This window comes from Taudactylus pleione, unplaced genomic scaffold (assembly GCF_031769625.1).
Source record: "Taudactylus pleione unplaced genomic scaffold, aTauple2 ptg000250l, whole genome shotgun sequence".
Taxonomy (NCBI): Eukaryota; Metazoa; Chordata; class Amphibia; order Anura; family Myobatrachidae; genus Taudactylus; species Taudactylus pleione.
The window spans coordinates 11,856,369-11,882,383 of NW_028284652.1; the positions used below are offsets into that span (position 1 = coordinate 11,856,369).

The 26,015-nt window shown below is 43.2% G+C and overlaps 1 protein-coding gene across 1 annotated transcript; it reads left to right on the forward strand.

Moving 5' to 3' along the window:
* The first annotated feature begins 12,244 nt into the window (after window positions 1-12,244).
* Window positions 12,245-18,053, forward strand: LOC148515419 (uncharacterized). Its single transcript, XM_088480159.1, has 2 exons — window positions 12,245-12,336; window positions 16,319-18,053. The coding sequence occupies exons 1-2, from the start codon at window positions 12,313-12,315 to the stop codon at window positions 17,087-17,089; spliced, it is 795 nt and encodes a 264-aa protein (XP_088336285.1). The 5' UTR covers window positions 12,245-12,312; the 3' UTR covers window positions 17,090-18,053.
* The last annotated feature ends 7,962 nt before the right edge of the window (window positions 18,054-26,015 follow it).

A 26,015-nucleotide genomic window follows, 5' to 3' on the forward strand; every position in this document is an offset into this window, starting at 1 on the left:
AGTTTTACAGCACTGGACCCCCGCGCCGACGTGGGACTCCGGAGAGGTAAGTAATATTATGGGTGCAGGGTGTGCGGTGTGGTGCGGTGCCCTCCTGGACCCAGGGGCCCTTGTTCCCCGCACACCCTACACCCATTATAGATACCCCCCTGCCACAAACCAGTAGAACATTTATTGGAATATCTAGCAGATGGGCTCAGATTTTTCTGCTTTTAAATTTGAAATTTTATTTGAAGACACTGGATTTGTGTAGCAACTTTATCTTGACTACAAATAAAGGGGTTAATCTGCTCTCACATATGCCTATGTGTACCTCTTCAAGAGAGTTGTGGTATGTTGCAAATCTTTTATTGTAATTAAGGGTCAATATGCTATTGATTTGAATACTGCAATAATATACAACTATGGTGAGATGGGGAACAGGGATGTGTTTTCCTCACAGATTGTGGGGTATGTCTTGCAGAGGCATACTGCCAACTCTCTGAATGTCAGGAAGAGTCCCTGAAATAGTAGCAATCTCCTGGACTTCCTGAAAATCTAACAATCTCCCTGATTGCACCTTACCCTATTATGTAGCTGTTACTGTATGTACTTTTGAAAAACAAATTATAAAGTAGAGATATAAACATTTAAATGTGATCATCATTGCCATTTACCTGCATTGGTTACAAGTCACAATGGGCCTGATTCAGCAAGGAACGCAAAGGAGAGATCGCACGCACTCGGACGTTGTTTTTGCACTGCGTATGCATCGCACTGCGCGTGCACGAACTAGCCAGTGTGAACGGGTTATGGTACGAAGACTACACGCAGTGCAGTGTATGCAGACCCTTGCGAAATTGATTGACAGGAAGTCCCGATTGTGGTTGATCACGTGGGGTGGTCGGGTGAATGCAAGCGTTATAACGCCATTATAGGGGCGTGCATAATTAAGGTAGTGCGTCGGCATACACAGCCATACCGTAAGCTGTACACAGAAAGCGGGCAAAATCCTGCTTGTTTAATCGTCTAGTAGATACTCGGCATGGAAGAGTAAATAGTTCAGTGAGTAGGGGTACCGTGTCCATAGAAGACGGCGTTCAACACCTCTGCTCACCACCTACTTACCCAGAAAATAATCTGCATGGGTTCTACAGTCAGAACCATCTCCCGGTGGGGTCTTTGGTGTTGGTGCCACTGCTCCCCAGGTCTCTGGGGGCGTTGATGTCCTTTTTCCTTATGGTGGGAACTGTGCAAGTCCCCTAGGCCCTGGTCCTCCTGTCAGTGCCTGTATTCCGGTGTGTGTGTGTGGGGTCTTGCATCGGCGTGGTAACCACAAAAAAAAATGTTCCAAAACTGTCTTACTATCACATTTTATTCTCTTTTTTTTTAAATAAATATTTGTGTATGTAATAGCCTCCTCTTGTGTATATGAAATATTTTTATTTTTGCATCTACAGAGCACTTAATCTGGCCATTTGCAGATTAAGACACAGATACCCTGTTTTCATGTGTAATACAAAATAATGTTTAAAGAAAAAACACAGACACACATTAGCAGAAAAGAATGGATTTCTGTGTTACTACTATTCTGATGCAGTGTGTTGCTCATGAGCCAGTGCTGTCTAATTCACCCCATGATAACATTTGCCAGCCAGTGCCTGCTGTCACTGCATATGTACAGTACCTTCTTTTAGGTCAGATTGTGCTGTTCAGTCCAGTTAAATATACCCTTTACACTATGTAGTCTCACTCACTTTTCTGATTGATTGTGCACTACAAGGGTCCCTCTGCCTTGTTACCTTTCGATCCTATGATTAAGCAATGATGCGAAATACCGTTCAAAAAAATTCCAAGGGGTTTTCACGATAATAACGTTCCCACCATTGGTAGAACTAATTAGTGCTTTCTGCAGCAGATGGTGTGGAATCCTAAATAAATGTTCCTTTGATCTGCTATTATTGGTTATTGAGGAGGTGGGTAATGAACTAGTCCAGGTCAGAGAGGAACTTATTACATTTGATTTGCACAGCTAAAAATTTACAAAACTGATAACTGGAGTGAAAAATGACAATCACAAATTGAGTTATAAACTTGAACTCATTTCCTTTAAAAGGAAAAAGTAGCATACTGTAAATAACAATTCTAAGACGCATCAGGTGTACAAATGGCTATCTGGTAACCCAGGGACTAGCAAAGGTCAGAGACTACCTAGACCAGTATGGCGTAAAGCTTAATTTATGCAGATTCCTCTTCTTCACAGTCAGCATCTGAATCAGAGGCTGCTGCCCCATTGCCACCCAGTATTCTTTTTAGGTCAGGGCCCCAGGGAATAGAAAAATATTAAGCCAGACCCCATCTGAGGAGGGGTGAATACAAGGCAAAGAGGGAGATGGCAGAAGAATTAGACCTAAAATTTAATTTATCTGATTATCCCCAGCTGAAAATTCATTATAATCATTTTGGCTCTCCTTTGTGCCTACATTTAAGCACAATAGTTTAAATTTGGCCATTGACTATTATAAATTCGCTAGAGAATTGAGGCTATGTGAGATTTTTGGTAACATGAATGACAAAACAGATCCTGATTCGAAACAATTTTTGTCAAAACCTAGTTTAGTCGAATAATCCAAGTATACGTATCTTTCGCGGATGACTGAAAAAGATGTTAACCAATCGTGTTCTGTGAAATCTTAAGGCAATTTGAATGTTGACCAAAGAAGAGTGCTTAAATCTCTGCAGAACAACGACAGCATTGTAATACGCCCTGCCGATAAATGTGGTGCTATCGTTGTTCAGAATAGCACCGACTATGACAGGGAGATTAGGCGTCAGTTGGCAGACACACAGACATATTTCAAATGTGACGATAATCCCTTACCTATGATTAAGAGAAAAGTTGATGCGGTTTTGAATATGGCAGTCTAACATGGTTGGCTTAATAAAAAGATGTTGGGCTTTCTTAAAATAAAACTTTTTTTGGTATGCCCGTTCATTTATTGTCTACCCAAGATACACAAGACCTTGGTGGATCCCCCTTGCAGACCGATAATTTCTGCGAGGGGTTCCATATTGCAACCTTTGGCTATGGATGTGGAGAGGTTTTTTTTTGCAACAAGTGATTCCATCAATTCCCAGTTACATTAAGGATACTGGAGATTCTTGAATAAAATTCAGTCTTCGGGTTTATTTTCTAAAGGTGCTGTGACCGGACGCCTTTCGCGTAGGCCGTCACTGGTCACGGGTTAGCGCTTTTGGACTCCCACTCACCGTCACCGCCTGTCACTGACTCCACCCACTGCGCTGTGGGCGTGTAACGATGCTGCCACCACCAAACTCTACCATCGGCGTTTGGAACCGCTTATTAGGTACACTCAGGCTCCTGCCTCGGCACCTGGAACCACTTCTGCTGCTTATGCGTTTGACTAATTGCGGACACACCTCCTGTTTGGTGTCGGCTGTCCCCACCTGATCCCTCGCAATGGACCAGATCTGCACAGTAGCTTGGCAGAGGGCTTCAACTTGGAGACACGGAGCTCTTACCCAGAACAGCAGGAGAACGGAATAGCGTTTTGCGCAATTCTGTTGGTCGCAGGATACAGATGTAGTAGAATTTAAGGGCAAAGGTGTTTATTGCTCTCAGTCTTAAAAAAGACCCTCCCTTCGGATTGAATGGGAATAATCAGCATACATAAGATGTTACAGCAATTCTTCTCCACACAGGATTTTCAAAGATGTACACATACAGGGCTCACAGTCCCTCTTTTTATGTCAATCTTACACACAACATCACAGGGGGCAAATCCACCCTGTGTTCCTTTTAGCCAATCAGGCTATCTCACAAAACATAAATAAATATGTCTCACATTTCACAGAAATGAAATCAATTTCCTTGATACCACCCAAAAACATTTGGTTTCCTAAGCACAAACTGAGTTAGCATATACTGTTTCTGAAAAGGTAAATATAATGCAAATTCCTATTGCATTCGTCTCTTCACATGTCTATGACTAAACCAGTTTGGGCTTTCTGAGTCTTAGCACCCTCTAAGCTCTTACAAAACATAGAAGCTTCCTAAACACAAACAATTTATCTTTTACAACTTTGCTTGGTATCCTATACAGACACACAGGAGTCTCCCTAGCCCGCATTTCAAAGGAAAGGCTTCTTCAGTCACCACCTAACCCCACACTGCCAGGCTAGAGTAATTACCATATCCATCCCTAGGTGAGGATGTCTAACCAGCAGTTTGTCTCCAAAGGGCAAGACATTTTATATTTCTATAAGTGCATTTTAACCCATATTACACACACAAATATATTCAAACATGTCATAGACCAGTGTTGGCTAACCTTGACACTCCAGCTGTTGTGGAACTATATATCCCAGCATGCCCTGCCACAGTTTTAGCATGCCCTAATAGCAAAACTGTAGCAGTGCATGCTGGGTTATGTAGTTCCATAACAGCTGGAGTGTCAAGGTTAGCCAACACTGTCATAGACTATACTACTTCACTTTATACACCAATGCATTGCAGATGCAGTGCTCTACCGCACAATATGTGTATATTAATACAGGTTACTATGAACCATGTGCAGTGTGCTTTTATACTGTCCACTTTAACGGTTTCAGCGCTGGTCGCAGTGGGAGCTGACTCTCCCTGTCCCGCATCGGCCATGACACTCTACCTACACTCCCCAAGTGCAACAGGTCCTGGCCGCGACATGTAAAACATTAATAACACACTTAACACTCAGCGCGTAGCGCAGAGTATACATTTACAATGGGCGCCTGGCGCCTTTTTGTCCTTTTAAAAATGGCGGCACAGCACGGGGGTTAAACCCTTCAGTGCTGTGGCAGCCATTAACCCCGTGTGGCCTGCCTCCGGCCACAGGTGCCTTGTTAGTTCTTTAGATGTTTAATCATTGTATACTATTATACTGCATGATCTAGGAATAACATCTGTACTGGACTTTTTGGCAAATACTTCCTGGGTAGGAAGTTTATTCTGCTGTTACTTGAATTGGTACTCATAAATAATTATTTAATGTATAGTGGTGAATATTACATTCAAGTTGCGGGATCTGCAATGAGGTCAAACCTTGCACCGTGTATGCAAATATTTTTATGCATGATTATGAGTCTAAAACATTCTACCTGTGTATGGTGACAGCATTAGTTATTATAAACAGTTTATTGATTATATCTTTCTAACATGGAATGACATTGAAGACAAACTTGTTGAAATGGTGAGTGAATTGAATAACCTGGATTGTTCTTTTAGATTCACCCTTTCATGTAGCCCCATCTCATTGAATTTTCTTGAATTTACTATTTTCCGTGAAGGTGATCACTTGGCACTACTCTGTTAAGATACTGACACAAATACATTATTATTTGCTACCAGTAATCAGCCACCTAGGTTAAAGGAAAGTTTACCAATATCGCAATTTCTGAGGGTGTTTCGCAAAAATAATGCAGACCCGATTACAGGAAAAACACAAATCATAGAAATGAAGGAGAGACTTTTGTGGCCGGGCTAATAAAAAAAAAAGTTGAGAGTTGCCTCACCAGGGGAAGGAACAGACTACTTGTCACCAAACAGAAAAGGTCTAATGACCAACGTATGATCTATGTGACCCAGTATGATGAAAAGGTGTCAAGTGTTGCCAAATCTATCAGGAAACACTGGCCAATAATAGCTTCTGATACGTCAATTAGTGGCAGTATCCATAAAGCACCCATGATGTCATATAGATGGGGGAATAATCTGAAACAATTGTTGATGCATCCTAAACGCCAATTACACACTGTGGGCAATACCTGGTTAAGTATGAAAAAATGGGTTGTGTGAAATGTAATGGATGCATTACATGCAGATCGATGATTGCAGGTCATACCTTCCCACACCCACAGAATGGCAGACCAATCAAGATTCAATACAAACTTCATTGTCTTACGGACTTTGTGATCTATTTACTAAATTGCCTGTGTGGATTAGCGTATGTGGGGGTGACCACTCATAGTTTCCGGGAGCGGATGGCAAATCACACGTGCTCAATTCGTCAAGCCTTGGCCTCTGGTACCACTCTGTGACAAACCTGTTGCAAACCACTTTCTTCAACATGGCTATCAGGTGGCAAGCCTTACTGTAAATTCTGCATCATCCAAAACCAAGTAGATGTGGCGATCGTACTTTTCTCTTGAAAAAAACTTGATGCTAAATGGATTTTTTTCCTGGACACTATCACACCAAAGGGTCTTAATGAGTACAATCCTCTTAATATACATAATGTAATTATAAGTTGGAGTAACAGCAGTGTTTCTCAGCAGAGCATTGGATACTTAAAGGATACATTTTATTATTGCAGTCACTGCAAAATATTTACTCTCTTTTAATTGTGTATTATTTTTTATTTATTTTTGCTGGGACCCATGGAACATTATATGTGTATATTTTAATAAATTATGTCAATTGTGATTTAAATTGTCTGTGTATGGGATGATTTAAATAACTACTAATTGGTTAAGCACAGTTCCTATACTAATCCTTTCACTATATCAATATCTTGTTAAGTCTGCAGAGACTTAATTGGAACAGCAGCTAACCAATTATACAGCTTTTACACTGAAATTCCGGGTCTGACCTGGAGTTGGAACAGAGGGCCTGATTCAGACCCGCTCGCAAGTGCTATGTGATCGCAAGCGGGTCGATAGTTGTGCATTGCGCACGCGCGCTGTGCGCAATTCGCAAGCCCCGTAGCGAGTGAGAAATTCACTTGCTCCGGGGCTCGCTACAAACGGGGCAGCTGTCGATGTTGATCGACAGCTCGCCCCGTTTTGTAGGCGGAGTGGGGGGGGGGGTGGCTGGACAAATGGAGGCGTTCATGGGCGGCCCTGCTGACATTATCAGTGATATCAGTAGTGAGCTTCCGGCTCTATTAGAGCCGAAACCTCACTGGGGCTTGCGGAAGACGAGACCTCGTCGCAAGCCCGATGGGTGCAATGGTCACCCACAGTTTAGCGAGCGGCCAGGAGGCTGGCTTAATAAAAAAAAAAGCGTCCGCCCTCATTCAGAGCGAGCGCTCGCTTTTTGCGAGCGGCTCTCAATGAGGTCCAGGGTTCCAACCCAGATCAGACCCGGAATTTCCCCGGCGTCGACCCAGGATATTCCTGAGTTGGCGCCGATCACACCGGAGCCAGGTCTGCATTGACCCGGCTTTTCCGGCGTTGAAGTGGACGCTTGGAGATTACATCATCTCCAAGCGCCACTGAAGCCGGACCAATCGGCCGGCATGCGGCGCACTCCAGGTCATCGTGACCCAGAGCGCGCCATTTCAATGCAGGGTTTCAATGGTTATTCCTGTAGTCTGCCGGCATATACAATCGCATGAGCTTAATTATGCACACCCCTGTAACGGCGTTCAAACGCACAGGCACACCTGCGTTCCTTCGACCACCCCCCCTCTCCACCCCCAAACGGTAACTATAAATGTCAATCACTCTGTGGACACTCTGCGTGCTCACTGCGATCGCTTCCCCATCACAGCAGCCTGTTCACGCATGCGCAGAATGCAAACATTGGCCGGCTGCTTGCGAACACAGCCGTGCAATCTGTGCTGAATCAGGCCCTAAATACCAAAACCCTAGGCCAGTGGTTCCCAAACTTTTTTGAATCAGGGCGCCCTAGTGTATCAGTACTGTTTTCACAGCACCCCTAAGCTAAAAGTTTGTTATTGAGAAAATCAGAATAAAGTGTAGTGAAGTAGTAAAGTGAAATAAATTGTGCTACCTGTCATCCTTAGGTTTGGTTATATAGTGGTGGACAGGTTTACACTTCTGTTTGTCCACATATTTACATTACATTGACCATAAAAAATTGATTTGGTGCTGGACCACCAACCTGAGGCACCCCTGCACGTGTTCCCAGGGTGCCGCGGCGCACAGTTTGGGAACCACTGCCCTAGGTACCACCAGCCTGCTTTAAGCTCTTATCACTTTTGTTCATGTAGCTGTGTCCAGGGCAATAGAACACAAGGCTGTCTTCCTGTAAGTGTATTTTTCAAAAATCTATTCTAATGCGCAGCAAAATCGGCCCCAAAATGCCTTTCTGGACATAGGAATAATACCTCCCAACTGTCACCCAATTTCAGCGGAATAGTCCCATTTTACAGGCACTGTCTCGCTGTCTCACCCACGGGCTACAGTGTCCCGTGGGTGGAGGGAAGTTGGAGAGGACGCGCTAACACCGCTACTCTACATAGCTGAGCAACGGTAAATGGAAGATGCGCGCATGTGCGCATCATCCATATACACAGTGCCAGTTCTTGAAGAGGCTGGGGGGCTGTCCAGCAGCTCCCGGAGTGCTGGGCAAGCTGCCAACGTGACGAAAACGGGGTGTGGCTCACATTTACAGCGAGGCCAGGTCCCTTGCTGATAGGCCACACCCACTATTTTCGGGCGCGTGCCTCCAGCGTGTGCAGACGTCCCTCTGTCTCATTTTTAAGTTGGGAGTTATGTAGAATCTGATTCTGAGTTGGACGCAAAGTGGCTGTTTTCGCATGATTAGACAAAGGGGTCCTTCATGCTGATTTTAAATTGTGTATTCTCTACATCACTGGGGACGTCTTTTATACACATTCTTGGGAAGAATAAGGAATACTGAACCTCTGCTGTTTCTTGGACAGAGACACTGTTATTTCTGAACACTTACAATTGTGTTGATATTGAATTTGTTCCATGGTTAATTTTTTGAAAGGTACATCTAATATCAAGACTGAGCTTCAGTGAGTAAGGATCACATAGGGTTGAAGTTACCAAAAGGTTAAAAAAAGGGCAGACTAGATGGGCCAAGTGGTTCTCATCTACTGTCAAATTCTATGTTTCTATTACTTCTACCTGTAGGGGAAGCAACCTTGTGCATTATATGCAAAACCTATATTAGTTTTATCTTTAGTATTTAAGAAAATGTGGTTTCCTTCTGGTTTTCGGTTTGCTAGCAGCAATGGACCATTTATAATTCATCAATGTTCAACTATTCTGTTTTTGCGTGATGCCAGGGAAGCTGGATATACTACCTTAAGCTAATGTGAGTTTCCATACGGCTTTGAGCAGGAAGATGCACTGCCCACTGTTTTACCATCCAAAGCTGCAAACAGGACAGCCATCAGGGGGGGACCGTCGAGACTGGAGTCCCAGGCCCAGACACTCATCAGAAAGGGTGGCCCGTCCACTCCTACCGACTGCCGCTCTAACCCCTTGAGTGAAAGGGTGACCCACTGCTACCCCTCGCCGACCCGCACTGCCCCCTTGAGTGAAAGGAGGAGGGCCCTCTCCAACCGGCTAGCCGCTAGGTGCAAGAAACCCATCAGAATATCATAAAACTCTAGCAATACATCCCATGACACTCCCAGGAGACAGATCTCTTTCTTGCGACCATAGTGTTGCTGTCTTGAAATGCCCATTTTACACAAAGAGAAATTCAGCCAAGAACCGTCCGACTCAGAATTGCCCGGAGATACGCAAAAAGGCGTAAATTCATTTCTGCTTATGCGCAGTATGCTAAAACTTGCTATTTGCACCCGTGACTGACTGAGAATCAGCCCCATAGCACTAAAATAGCACAAGTGATATTTAAAATGATGTATTTGTACAAAATTTCCAATAAAATATTTTCCAGTCTTGGCAACTGGTCGAGGCCACTGATAAATGTGTTGTCCACTATTTCTACAAACAGTAGTTGCAAAGATTTTCAAATGGATTACAATGATACCTACTGAAGCATAGCTGAACTCCGGAGCCGCCCCTGCAGCACATGACATCATGAGTGGTGCAGAGATATATACAGCAGATCAGAGCGACCTATCGTCTAGTGTGTACCTGCTATGTTGCTGATGATGCACGCTCATCGAACGTTTTCTACATTCTGTGGACGCTCGGAGAGGCTGCACAGACTGCAGGGTGCATGCCTGGAGCGTATAAAGAACACTCCAGGCAGCACTGCAGCAGCGTGTCATTGCATGCACCCAACAACATAACTCCCAACATTTGTAACTCCAGATTCAGGACTTCTGTGCGCCGGAGACGTGTACGCTCGAAAAAAGTGCGTAGCCTATCGGTAAAGGGGCATGGCCCCAGTGAAGCTTACAATCTATATTCCCTATCACACGTTCACCAAAGGGTTAATTTTTGTTGGGAGACAATAAACCTACCAGTATATTTTTGGAGTGTGGGAGGATACCCACTCAAGCACAGGGAGAATATACAAACTCCACACAGTTAGGGCCGTAATAAGAATTGAACCCACAATCTCAGTGTTGTGAGGCAATAATGCTAACCATTACACCATATGTGCTGAGATATGTATGACTTTAAATTGCCTATAGCTGCTCTAATGCTGGGTACACACTGGCAGCTATATTGACCGATCAATCGAACGGCCGATATATTGTGTGTGTGTCGGCCAGTGTGTACAGACGATATGTCGGTGAACAACATCGTTCACATACATATCGCATTGGCTGTGTTGCACAGCCGATTCCCCATATATCTGTAGATATATTAGTGCATCGTGCAGTGTGTACGGGTGTTCAGTGTGTATGAACAACCATCAACCACAGATATATCCGCAGATCAGTCGATCTGCAGATATATCTTTCAGGTGGGTACACACTAGACGATTTGTGTGCCCGGTAGACAGACAACATATTATGCGGTCCGTACACACCGAACGATTTGGCGAATGACCGCACTCTTATGTCGTTCTCCTGTCGCATCCAAATGCATGGGATCATCAGTCACATCCTCAGATTGAGCAGCATGTACGGCAGATCTGAAGATGCGACGAACGACGCAGCAAGAGTGCACATAGTGCATACACCCTGGACGATTTGGTGTTCCAATCCACCAGAAAACGACAATTTTTTTTTAAATCGTCTAGTATGTACCCAACTTAAGTCATATATGTCAACTGCGATGCAAGTGTAGTCTGCTATCAAACGTGAGATGTGACTACATGTGGACTTTCATGCAACTCAGAATCAGGCCCATAGTGTGAGACTTTGGGGTCTATTACAAAGCTGTGGAGGGAGATAAAGTGCCAACCAACCAGCTCCTAAGCCGGGTACACACGTGACTAGACGATATGTCGTACGATCTGGCGGATTGGACAACATATCGTCCACATTGGGCAGTGTGTACCCGCTATGTCGCTGACGATGCGCGTTTCCGATATGACGCTCCGATCTGCCGGATCGGATGACCTATCGTCTAGTGTGTACCCGCAATGTCGCGACGATGCACTCACCCGAACGTCATCAGTGACATCCTCCGTTGGACCTGCATGCAGGTCCGACAGGTGATATCGTCAGTGGGGGCCATGCTGCTGAATGCAGCAATGACCCCCGTCGCTCCCGACATTGGCAAGTGTGTACGCACTTGCAGATGCCAGTACCCCACCGGGAACTCACCACACGGCACATTGTGCTGGGTACACATCATTTAGTGTGTACCCAACATAACTGTCATTTTTCAAGCACAACCTGTGACATGGCAGTTAGGATTTGATTGGCTGGAACTTTATCTCTGTTCAAGGCTTAGTAAATAGACCCCTATCTTTGGTAAACCTTGGAGCACTACAATCCTGGTCATGTCATATTTACTTGAATTTACTATAATCTTTTTTTGCATTAGAAATGTTCTCTATTAAATATCAGTTTACAATCCCAAAAATAAGAACCGATGTTAAAAATGTAATCTAAGAAACATAAAAATAAAAATGTGCTGTTGGGTCAATTTAAATTTTTTTTTAGACATTTCAAGAAAAAAATCCTCAATCCTAAACCAGAAAATTAGAGATTTTTGGAAACTCGATGTTACTAATAGCAAAGTAATTAATAATTCCATTCTGGGGTAAATGCTCCTGACATTTACCTCATAATACTCTAAATAAATGGTTTTTGCAGTGATAGGCACTTTGCATGTTCTTGGCCTAGGCGGTAATGTGCGACAGACTCAGGCTCTGCTAGCTCTTCTGGCATATGGCTGTCGGGGACAAACGTCACAATTTATACTCAATTGTTTAGAAGTGACACAGGGACAGCAGCGGCAGCTGCCGAATATAACAACAATCACACATACGTTCCTTTCCATGGTCAAATCCCGCCATTATACCGACCAATCAGGTCCGGATTTGCCACACGCCCCAGCCCTATGCGCTCCCCTGATTGGCTGGATGTGTGTATGAAATGCATGGCGGTATCCGAGACGAGCAGGGCAGGTATCTGGCAGGGATTGTGGAGGCTGCCGGGGAGTACAGGTGCGCACAGTGACAGTATGGACATGAAACTGGTGACTAAGGTGAGGTCAGCGGGTGCAATCTGCTTCCACTGTATTTCTCCGTGCTGTGAGATGATCAGCCCATATTATTAGTATAATTTCTGTGTTATGCTGCTGGGGGTGTGCGCACCCTAATGCCGGATATATACCTCCAGTAGCTTGTTTGCAGTGCACCTATACCTAATAAAGGAGGGTCTGACCCGTTGTTAGAGGTTCCATTTTACAGTTTGTAGGTAGCGATGTCATGATAATCGGCCAGGTAGTTGCATAGGGGTGTACCCTGGTCGTGGTAACAAACTGGATGATAGAATGTAATGCTAAATCAGGGGAAGGCAACCTATCGAGCTAAACATCCTAGTGTTCCCTGACCGTTTGCTTTTTGTTGGGACATGCTTAAACTGTCAGGAGTGCTGGGATGTATAGTTCAACAGCAGCTGGTGTATCAGAGGGTCCCTGCTCCTGCTTAGCAGTGTTTCCCATCTGGCATATAGGCTGTGCTTTAGTGCAGATGTGTAGGACCCCATTTATTAATGATTGCTATTGCAATGTCATCTGAGCATGTCAGTACCACCCATAATTGCATTGCAATATGTGATCATAGTGCCTGGGTGTACCATCCAGCACATGTAGTGGAAGGAGCCTCTCCCTATGCTGTCTGGAGAACTGCTGAAGGGTCTATCCATTACATGACTTTAGAATTTAGGTTTTGGTTGCATTGTTCAAAGTTGTGTAATGGATAGCCGGCAAGGACTAGTGATGCTGGGTCCTTGCTGACCCAAACTATCTACTGAACATGTCTGTCAACCTGGTGATGCTTGGCATGTTCAGAAATAGGAGATGGGACTCCTGCACTGAATGATGTTCAGTGTGGGCACTGCACCTTGGTGACCTGAAGGTCTGAATGCTAGTTCAGTCTTTCAGGTTGCATGGTGGATAGGCCCCTTAAGGGTGGAGGAACCCTCTGCTGGCAATTATGTATGGTGTAGGCTACAGTGGCTAATGCCCTCTCCAGATGGTGTTAGCTATGGGGGCCAATATCTGGAATACATTGCATTCTGGATGTTGGTAAATCTGGCAGCATTCCATCCCCCATAGGAACCTATGGGGAATGCTGCTGCCTGTGGGAATGGAAGGATCACAGCAGGTATCGGATACCTGACGTGGTCCCTCAATACATCTGGGGCAAACTTAATATTTGAGGTTAATTCATGAAAATGGGTGTTTTTGGGTATTAAACCTTAAATCAGAGGTTCCCAAATGTGGTCCTCAACAGTTCAGGTTTTAGATATATGTGGTTGAACAAAGGTGGATTAATTAGTATCTCGATCAATTTGATTTAACGATCTGTGCTCAACCTTGGATATCTCTAAAACCTGAACTGTTGGGGAGCCTTGAGGACTGTTTGGGAACTTGCCTTAAATATTCTGATAAATGGGTCCTGTAATGTCTTGTAGCTGCTTTTCAATGACACATTGCCATCTGTTTCACTTGTTCTACTTCTAGGTTGGTCAATTCAGGGTAATACAATCAGACTTGTGTTTTTGTTTTGTTTTTTGCACAGGCATATTAACTGGATATTGGACCTGATTGACTTCTGCCTATGCTATTTTTACAGTATGCTGGTATTGCTAACCACTGATTGTCTGTGGCTTGCTGGAGGCTGCATACCAACGGACCCTTTACAGCAGTTATGAAGGGGCAAAATCTTGTAACGTTAGGTGTGGATGAGCCAAACAGCTGTTCCAGCATGTCACTGGCATACTGCTGGACATATGTAGGTGGATCCTGCCATTTTAGTACCCAATGGGGTACTAAAACTTGGCTGTTCAGAAATTGGGCTACATTTGTGTACCATCTGGGACCTACTGGTTCTACATACAGCAGGCTTGAGACTATATTTACTAGACTTCATGGTGGGTTGGAGCAGAACATGTAATGTGGCACTAATCAGTTTAAAGCATGCTGATCTTTATTCCTTGTTGGTGCCATTTTTAAAATTTTTAGCTCCAATATGCTGAGAGCCTGCCTTGTACATATAGTCCTAGGTCAAATGTGTAGCCCCAAAATTAGCCATATAATTACACTGGAATCCATTATGAGAACTATTTTAACTTGTCCATGCATCAATTATTACATACTCAATGTGATTTGGGTAATTTTGGCATCCATGGTGCAATTGTACTGGCCAAATGTATTGAGCACCTGAAGGTACTGACTCTGAAAGGAGCTTGTCCCTGCGATGACTCTGCGATCTCTACATCCATGCTGGGACTCCAGCGTGTGCGTGTTCTACAGACCATGCATTTGTGACTACCATTGCCAGTGGGATCTGCTGGAACCCTCTCCTGGTAACTTGTGATGTGTAACCTATGGGGGTTGTGGCCGCTGTTGGAAATGGAGAAACTGCAGCAGAAATTGGTGAGATCTGGTGGATATTAAATATCTGCTGAAAACAGTTTTTTGGGGAGTATGCTGCAAATAGTTGTTTAAACCTTCCAACCCCCCCCCCCCCCCCCAAGCATTGTCCCTGTGACATAGATGGATGCTGGATCACAAAGCACTACTGGTTTATGTGTGGTGGGAAGGCTTATTGAGACTTCAATCTGTCAGTATTTCCACTGCTTGCCAGCATTGCAGCTTGGCTGTTCATTGTAGGAGTTTGCTGGAAAGGTACTACTGAAGTGTGTATGTGTCTCTATCATTCTTTGGGCAATTTGGCATTCATCTGAGTATCTTAAATTCTGACTGGTTCCATAGGGCACTTGAATGGCTAAACAAAACTTAAAGTGCTGTTTAGTATACGCACTACTTCCCACTAAAGAAACTGGGCAAAATAGCCCTCCATGAAGTGGATTACTGTACATATATCAGGCTGTTGTAAAGAATATGCATGAGGCACAAGTGGAAAGAGGGACCTTGCTCATGACAAATTAAAATTTAATGGGAGAGGCAGAGTGGAGACAAGTGTAGGGAGGCTGGGCCACTGAATTGAGGTAGGAGGGGAAACTGGGTTTTTGAGGAGTGTTTGAATTATTGGAGACTTGTGAAGGATCTGATATGTCTGAGTGATCTTCCATTCTATTGCACAACTTGCAAGTTCTGGAGAAGGGAGTACCATGTGAAGTATTGCTATGTTGAGTGTGGAGAGATGACTTTTGTGATGTTGTAGGAGAGGCTGTGTGGATTGTAGGTGATGAGGGTGAATTGGGTTAGTGCCTTAGGCTTGTGTAAATGCTGCCGCAAGTACTGGTAAGCAACACATGGCACCATTCTCAGGGTGTTTCATAACACTTTGCCACCATCTAATACATAGCACTAGTTTCTGATGGTGCTATGTTACTTACCAGTCTGGTAGCCACTTCCTGATGTCTTTGCACATGTGCTGTGTTGGTCCAGCATGCACAGTACAACTGCAGGGAGTTTCTGTATTTCATCAGCACTAGGCTGAGGTAATAGAGGCAGGGTAGAGATCAGAGGTGAGTTATTGTACCACCTTTCCAGCAACTCTAAAGGTGCATACACACTGGGTGATATTACTGAGCAATTGCACGATTACAAAATTGTAATTGTGCACTATACTAACGGAAACGACCAGCAATGCGCGCACCTGCTTGTAGTTTCCGACATTGTGCTACATGTTCAGGCGATGGACAATCTAACCAGATTGCATGTTCAGTGATGAGGGAGGGAGCCTACACTAAATGACTGATCGTTCAGTGTAGGCACTACAGTGGATAATGTACGATTACATTGTCATAATCATACTGTCTTTCCTGATTGTTCAGTGTGTATGGACCTTTAGATGCTACAACTCTGTATGTGTTTTGGTTTTCTGAACAATGTTCTGACAACATCACTATGATTTTATAGTATTGCATTCCCCATCTGCTAAATGTTTTGACAGTATATATTCAAGAAACTGTAGCAGTTTAAAAACCCATCTGACACTGTCCTGTCTGTTCTTTCCATGTCATGTATTAACCACTCTTCATATACTTGACAGATGCTTGCAAACAGTCTGGATATTTTCTCTTCAATCAGTCCTCCTTTGGATGAAACCACACTTGTTTCTTCCTGTGCTGCACCTAAGGTCACAGGCCTGTCCTCCTTGCGCTACAAGACTGAGCTGTGCAACAGATATGCAGAAAGTGGCTTCTGCGCTTACAAGAATCACTGCCAATTTGCCCATGGCCTGAGTGACCTCCGCCCACCATTCCAGCACCCAAAATACAAGACTGAGTTATGTCGTTCTTTCCATTTGCTTGGAAACTGTAACTATGGCCAGCGCTGTCTGTTTATACATGGAGACAGTGAGCGGAGGGAAGTCCCTGACACAATCCGTCTTCGGCAACGACGTCTATCGCCTTTTTACAGCAAAAAGCAATGCCGCCTTTGGCGCTCACCTGCAGGCTGCCCTTATGGTTCTAATTGTTTATTTCAGCACCCACGGGCTGTTCGTGATGTCTGCCGTCATTTTGCTGCACTTGGTGTCTGTCCATATGGTGTCCACTGTCTCTTTAAGCACACCCCACCTCCAGACCGCTGGGGAGCGGGAAGCAATGCTGGAAGTGGGTCCATCTCCCCTTCAGAACCAGACACTGATGCTGGGAATGATCTCTTCAGTGACTCCTCAGCTAACAATGCTTTTAACTTTTCAAGTCTGCTCTTACCACTTGCCCTTCGTCTACAGATCCTGGGAGAAGAGGACCTATCGGTGATGAGTCCTCCACACTTTACAGAGGATGAATGCTCCCAGGGGCTAGACTCTTCTTGACAAGCTACTAGATACATGTATCATGTATTGTGGCACTTGGAATCTGAAACTGTTTAGGTTCTGTTTTAAATAGATGAGCTGATTGTTTTAATGACTGCCTATATGGCTCTTATGTACATAAATGTTTAAATTATTCCTTTATCCCTATATAACTTTAATATTCCTAATGGACCTTTTGATTAGGTGTTTTTATTGGACAAGATGTGTTTATATCACTAATTAAAACTGTTTTCTAGTAATTTGTGTAGTTTCTAACTTTAACATCAACTGTTCCTGCTCTGCAGATTGTTCAAGCAATGTGACCTTTGTTCAAATGGCAAAGGCCACCCAGCTTCCCATATTCAGTGCTTGTAGCCATGTCTTGTTGCCATGATTCACCCCCTCCCCAATCTTTTCTCCAATCTTTTCTAGAAGCCAGTCTATTGCAGCCAATACATTGAGGTGTGTGGGAATAGATGCGTGATTGATTTCTCCAATTAAGGTGTGTGTGTGTGTTGCTACACTTGTTTCTTTGATAAACTATCCATGAACTGCAATTTTATCTGTTCAGATCAGTGCTTTTCGACCTGTGGGGGGAGTGGAGGCCTTTCTAAAATGCTTCCCAAATATACTAAAATTTACAATCTTTCCTGTTGGCTAAAAGTTGGAGCAAATTATATATAAATAGTGCTTCTGGATAAACTAACAAGATTGTATGTCTTATCTTGTTTAAACCCAGATGTTCTGTTTCTAATTGAATTAATCTGTAATGTCACTGAATTATGACTTGGCTTGAAATGGCAATGGGTCTCAGACCATATAATACACTGAGATGTTGTATGTTATGGACACAATGTTATTTAGCCATACAAGCACAAGTCTGTAGAGTGCCCATAGGGTTATGTACCTATCTAACTGCAAAACTCAATAAAAATTAACTAAAAGCACTAACATACCAAACTAGTGCATTAGACTCGAGGTATTATGGCACAAAATAGAACCTCCATCTTCAGTGACTGGAGCAGCATCGACAAGTGCATACACAGTTGCCAATGCTTGGAGTGACAGCGGGGGCAATGCTGCATTCGGGAGCATGGATTCTCGCTAACTACATCCTCTGTCGGACCTGCATGCAGGTCCAACGGAGTATAACATGCGGGAGCGTGCATAGTTGGCGACATAACAGGTACACACTAGATGTTGCTCTGGTCTGGCACATCGGATGACCTATCGTCTAGTGCAATGTTTCTCAAACTGGGTCACAACTCACTAAAGTTAAATACCGGTCCTGGGCTTACTCTGCTATGAGCCGCGGCGGTAGCACCAGCAGTCCCCCGCCGGCTCCTCCTTCCTTCATGGTGATTAACATGCATGTCCGTCATGACATCACACCGTGTCAGTCAGAGTAAAAGGAGCTGCAGCGCAGTCTGACTCTGCGTTACAGTGTGCTAGTAGTAGGACAAGAGCTGTTTCTGTGCTGCCCCAGCTAGAGGCAGCTTTAAGAATTAAATGGCAAGAACATTTATTTCATAGTAAGTAAAATGGAGATCTATGGTCATAATTTAAAGTAAGGTGTTGTGTATAAAATGTATGCACATTACTCCCATTGTCCAGCTTCCCTTTGTTTCATGTCCAACATTTTTATGCCATAAATAAGGAAGATGATGGTCAAGGAGGGGGTAATGTGCATACATTTTATACACATCACCCCCATGCCCATCATTTTTTATATATTTTTATGCTAATCTTTCTTGTATATTTTTATGGCATAAGAAATATGATGGCCTTAAAAATAAGGTGTGTGTGTGTCAGATCATACTCTAACTCTTCCTGCTTTGCCTCATTACTGAGGCAAAGCAGAAAGCACTAACAATGAGATGCAAGAACATCTCATCTGCCAGGGTGGGGGAGTGAAAACTCCCCCCTCCAGTGAGTCCTGCCTGAGTACACAGCGCATCAGGTTACTGCTTATGCGCTGTCTCACTCCCGGCCGGCTCCAATGGGCATGCGCAGGATCTTGCAAGCAGCGCAAGATCCCGTGTGGAGCCACCAGCCCCTGCCGCCAGGGACAATGCTCTCCCTCCTATGATGACAGGGCAATCACTTCTTCCCCATACTTCCAGTTAATACATGTACCCCATAATGGCATAAAATAGGGGGATTATGAGTCATAAATTGTATGTGTGTACTACCCCCCCCCCCCCTTCCTTGTCTATCATCCTTCTTATATATTTGTATGCCATTATATAAGAAAGATAATGGACATAAATATATTTAAGGGAGATAATGGGCAATGGAGGGGTGATTTATTGCCTCATTCCCCCCCCCCCCCCACCCTTGCTCATTATCTTCCTTATATATTTGTATACCATAAAACTACACAAGGGTGGTACAATAAGTTAAATAACAAGACCACTCACGTGTGTAATGTTCACTATTTCATTCTAATTTACCACCAGGCCAGAGCAGGTAGGCCACTGTTTCCCTTCATGGCCTTTAGAGTGCACCTCATATCAATAGTACTGTTCCAGACATTAGTTGTAAGATTGCAGGGCTGGGGGAAACATGGTCAAACGTTGAGGTGCATAGTGTGATCAGATTTGTGTCCAAAGGTCACATGAGAAGCTGAAACTCCTCTCCAACTTATGTACTGTGATAATGTCATGTCACGGAAACAGGTATTGCATCACCTTTTGATAAGGGCAGGGCAAACGTTAAAGATGAGCAATGCTGCCATTGGGAATTACTGGACTGTTCTTCCCTATAGCCCTGACATTGCACCAAGTGATTTCCATCTCTTTGGACCATTGAAGAAGCACCTGGGTGGAAGGCACTTTGCAACCGAAGTCATGTCCTGGTTCCAGGCATTTTACACTGATTTCTTCTATACCAGGATAGATGCCTTGGTACCACTGGAACAAGTTCTTAGACAAGTATGGGGACTATGTGGAAAAAGAATCTGTATCAAGGCCATACTATTGAATATATGTATATGAACGAGTTGAATGAATTTACGCAATGAAAGGTTGTTAACTTATTTATTAAACCACCCTCATAAGGAAGCCTAACATATAAACTATATCAGGAAGATGTGCATTCATCACCCCCACCCATCATTCTTATAAGGAAGACGATGGACATGGGTGGGGATGAGATGGCACAAATAAACGAACCAGTGAAATAAAGAGCATTAAATCAGTTTTGTTTTTTTTCCCAAGTTGCACATCAGTGAGTGAAATGGTCCCGTTTTCTTCAAAAGAGTGTCAGAAAGCCGAGCAATGATGGCGAGTTGGTTGCCAGTAGCAGCAAAAGATTCAAATAGTAATAAAAAGGCAAGAAACCGGAATTATGATCCAAAATATTTGGAATATGGTTTTACTTGGGCTGGCTCGGAGGAAGCACCACATCCACAGTGTGTTGTGTGTGGTGAAGTTCTTGCTAAAGAGAGCTTAAAACCATCCAAAATGATCAGGCACCTGCAGACAAAACACAGTTCTCTGCAAACCAAACCGCTTGATTATTTTAAATGGAAATTAAGGGAACTACATGGCTAAAAACAGCAGCTACACTTAATGAGAAATCACTTGAGGCCTCATTTGTGGTGTCCTACTGGATAGCCAAAATGGGTAAACCGCACAACATTGGAGAAAGCTTTTTTTTTTTTTTTTTCTACCTTGTGCCAAAGAAATGGTTTCTTTATGCTTGTGCAAAGTGCTGCTACTCAGCCTGATTTGATCCCCCTGTCTAATGACACTATTGCTAGGCGGATTCACAGCATGGCAAGAGACCTGACAGAGCAAGTCACCACCAAAATAGAACAAAGTGCTTTTTTTTTCCATTCAAATTGATGAAACGACAGATGTGTCGGGGGCTGCACAGATGCTGACCTACATAAAATTTGAGAATGATAAAAAACTAATTGAAGAATTTCTGTTCTGCCAGCCACTACCACAACGTGCTACTGGGGAACAACTTTTTTCACTTTTGGATGCTTTTGTCACTGATTCTCGCTTGGAATGGCTGCGCTGTGTTGGAATTTGCAGCGACAGTGCTCGGGCAATGACTGGAAAAAACAGCGGGTTAGTGACCAGAGTGCAAGCTGTTGCACCAGAAGCAGCCTGGACTCACTGAATTATACATAGGCAAGCCCTAGTTGCAAAAAAAATGCCACCTGCTCTAAAACAAGTTCTAGATGAAGCTGTACGCACAGTCAACTTCAGTAAGAGCGGTTCAACAAGTGCACGTCTGTTTAGAGTTTTGTGTGAGGAGATGGGAGCTGAGCACCATCAGTTACTTTATCACACAGTAGTATGCTGGTTATCACAGGGAAAATTTTTTAGATGCCAAGTGGCTTGCTATGCTAGCTTACCTAGCAGACATGTTTGAATGGTTAAATGCGCTAAATACCTCCCTCCAAGGACAAGAAATTACAGTTTTTTTTTTCCACTGACAAGGTTGAAAGTTGGATCAAGAAACTGTTCTTGTGGTACACTCGTGTGGAAAGTGGCAATTTTGAAGCATTTCCTTTTGCTGGGCATACACGGTAAGATAAAATGCCTGTCAGACCGACAGACATTTTATCTGGCCGGCTGCCAGCCGCAGATGTCGCCGGCATACACTGTGAGAGAAATCTCACAGTGTATAGCCCGACATCTGCGCTCCGCCCCCGGGGGAGGAGACATTTCCCTGTTCCTTCCGTAGGAAGGAACACAGGAAATGTCTGTCTGTCGGCTGCGCTGGGCATACACTGCCCTATGCGGCCGACAGTTACCGGGTAAATATCGCATCGGACGGGCATGCTGGACAATCCAGCATGCCCGACCGAGCAATATTTAACCCTCGGTCGCCTCCCCCCACGCTACAATTATCGTGGCGATCCGCCGATATCGGGCGGATCGTCCCAATAATTGCAGCATGTATGGCCAGCATTTGTTGGATGATTTTTTGCATGACAATGATCTTCCAAAACATGATTTGCAACCTATTATCATCAGCCATTTGGAGAGCCTTAAACAGCAATTTCGTCAGTACTTTCCTGAGAAGGATCGAAAAGCAGAAGGGTGGATTAGGAATCCATTCAGTGCTGAAGCAACTGCAAGTGTTTGTTTGCCACTTTCACTGGATGAAAAATGAATTGACCTCTCCTGTGATGAGACATTGACGCTGAGATACTCTGAACAACCTCTTGCAAACTTCTGGATATCAATTCAACAGGAATACCCAGAGCTGTCATCTGCTGCACTGAAGGTGCTGATGCCCTTCACGTCTACTTACCTTTGTGAAGCTGGATTTTCAGCTTTGACTTTACTGAAAAATAAGTAGAGATCCCATCTCGCTGTTGAAGATGACATTCGCCTTTATCTGAGTCACACAAAGTCCCGTTTAAAGGATTTGTGTTCAACACTACAAGCTCACCCATCTCATAACAAAGAAATAAAAAAATATTCTATAAATATATTCTAGTTTTTGAAGTGTCATGTTGTTGCAAATAAACACACCATGATATTTTACAATCATTTTGTCTGTATTGATCTGTTGATCTCGCAGCCTTGATGGTTTTTCTTGATGAATAATTGCCTGACCATTCAAATTAAATAATTATTAGAAAAAAAGAAAAGTGTCATGTTCTCTCCATATTTCATTTTGCTTGGTGAGAAAAGTCACAATATCTTAAAAAAAAGTGTGCTACTTATATATAGGTGCATTGTTTGGCGGTAAATTGCTGGGGTCCTGTAAAAACATGTTTTGTCAGATGGGGTCCCAGAGCAAAATAGTTTGAGAACCCCTGGTCTAGTGTGTAAACGGCATAAGGTGTGAGGAACAGTTATTGGGCAAGTGTGTGTGGAGCTTTATGTAAGGGGTCAGCCACCAACACTAATGCCTGCAGTGACTGTCATTTCTGTGTAGCTAGCGGTGGTGCGTGTTAGGAATGTGGAAGTAGGAGACAGGAATAGCAACTAGTATTTGTAGGAATGTTCCCAGGCTTTCCAGCATCACCTTTTATATTAACTGAGCCTCCTTCCTGTTGCGGAGAAGTGAGTTGCTTTGATGGCACAAAGCTACTGTGGTAGGCAAGTGCCCAAGTATTTTTCCTTTTGGCATCCTGCTTGCTGCAGGACACTTACATTAAGGTGTTACTATTACAGTATATACAAGCCTACCACAGATTTGCTTTATTTTTAGTTATTTATATAGCACCTGCATTTTTATTTTATTGTGCTTCACAATTGTTTACAAAGTCTTGATTTATTACTGCTTTATGACAGACAGAGGTAAGAGGCTCTCATTATAATCTATAGGAAATTGGTTTAGTACAATTACACTGCACTCTAAATACTATTGTATAAAATTGCCAAATACCAATTTTTTTAAGATCTGTTTATTTTGGATTTTCAAAAATCAAGTGACAGAAAAAATAGAAAATGTTACAGGCAGGTATCAATAACATTAAATCACAATGTGCAATAGTTATATAAAGGTAACATGGAAAAGCAAACTGGTGTATAGATTTAGCCGCTAAACATACATTAGGGAAGTAGAAATAGTCCCAGTTTGAATAACAATTATATAACACTGCAAAAATAGCCCATGAACAATATTATAATATCCAAAGAAAAGTATAACAATACATATGGATATCTGGTTCAAAACACAAAGATAACAGCAAAAAATACAAATATTAGAAAAAAGGAGGGGAGGTGGAGAAAGAAATAGGTAGCGTTGCAGTAGAATCAATGATGAGAGAATATGTGGTCAATATCAGTGTGATGTACAGAGTATGTCCCCTGAGCATACATACTATATATAGGAAGATCCAGGTTTACAAATGATCAAAAGGAAATACTATACATAAGAATTTCCGTATCAAGATAACTGTCTGTGTAAATCCCATGAGGTAGTGTCAAACACCTTAAAAATCTGAGCTTGTGTGGGGGAGTAAAGTGATTCAATATATGCACCCCATTTTTCTTTTAATAAAAGGATGTAACCCCTGCTTCCAGCGCAGGGAAAACTCTTGTTTATCAAAATACAGGGTCTGGAGCATAATAGACTTAACCGTTCCCAAAAAGGGAGGGGAAGGGGAGGTCCAGGTACATAAAATTACTTTTTTCGCTATGGTGACAATGACAATCAGTAATGGGACTATGCAAGATTTATCAGGGCTCAAATCCCAGTTTGAAGTTAGCACATAAGGCCAGCGGATCACTATAAAGTTTAGGTGAAAAATAGTTAATAAAAATCATTACCTTACCCCAGAACTTTGCGATCTTAGGGCATGTCCAGAAATTATGAAAAAAAAATAGCATCCGGGCGCCTACATTTTAAGCAATCACCCGTCTCCCCGTCATCATAAAGCTCCTGTGAGATATATGCTCTATTAATAGTTTTGATGTGAACCTCTTGTAACCAGGAACAGTGCAAAAATTTAAGAGTAGCATCATAAGTATGCAACAAGCAGTCCATGGAAGTGACAGTAGTCCGGTCTCTGCTCCATGATAAAAATGTATGTTTCTATGCCTTGTCATGCGAACCCCCCACCAGATCTGTGGTAAGATACTTAATCTTATAGGGGTGTAGCACGAGAAAGGATGGGAGACTGTGCAGAATAACTCCACCTGGGTCGAAAATGTCCTTAATTAAGGCAATACCCTTCTGTTTCCACTGGCAAAAGCTAGAGTTATCTAGTCCTGGTGGGAACATAGGATTACCAGTAAAAGGGATATACTTTGAGGCGGTATAGGGTCTAGATAGTTTGGTGCAAATAGCTCTCCAGGCCAAATAGGTATCATGAAATAAGACATTATGAAATATGTGAGTTGGGATAGATTTTCTAGGAGTATGCAACAAAGCAGCAGCTGAGTAAGGTGAAAACATAGCTACCTTAGTAGGCGCATAGGTGTATGTTTCCCTGTTCAACAACCAATCACCAATATACCTAAAATGTCCTGCACTAGTAAATGTGAGAATATCAGGGAGACCCAGCCCTCCATGAGACCTAGGAAGTAGTAACTTGTACACTGCCAACCGGGGTCTGCCATCTCTCCACAGAAATTTGGTAAATAGCTGGGTGCAGGTTTTTATGTCTGCTAGTGACATGCTAATCGGGAGCATTTGTATGGAGTAAGATAATTTGGGAAATGCTACACTTTTAAGCAATGCGATTCTACCAAGTAGGGACAGGGGAAGCATCTTCCAGGCATCCAGCAATTTAGTCAGTTGGGCAATAATAGGAGTATAATTAAGACGATATAGGGAGGAGGTAACCACAGGAATATTAATACCTAAGTATTTGAAATGGGAGGCTGTAACACGAAAATGTTGATAGGCATGATCCCTCAAATCCGCTGCTGTGATATTCGCAAGAGGCATCAATTCTGATTTGTGTAAATTGATTTTATACCCTGCGAATGATCCAAACTGGGCTAACAGAGAAATAATACTTGGCATAGATGCAGCAGGGTTGGAAACAAACAGGAGCATGTCGTCTGCAAATAGTGACAATTTAAGCTCGGCCGAACCAATATGTATACCTGTAAAGCTATGTGACTGACGTAGCGCTACAGCCAAGGGTTCCAGGGCTATCGCAAAAATAAAAGGGGAGACATAGGACAACCCTGACGCACCACTATATTGTTAATTACCCAGGGCCGGTTCTAGACATTGTGGAGCTCAGGGCGAAAGTTCCCAGTTGCGACCCCCCCCCCACAAAAAAAAAAAAAAAGAAAGAATTTTTTTTAGATAAGATGACATTATGCCACACGCAGTAATGGCCTTTATAACACACTATGCCACATGCAGTAATGCCCTTTATAACACACTATGCCACACACAGTAATGCCCTTTATAACACATTATACCACATGCAGTAATAACACATTATGCCACACGCAGTAATGCCCTTTATAACACATTATGCCACACGCAGTAATAACACATCATACCACAT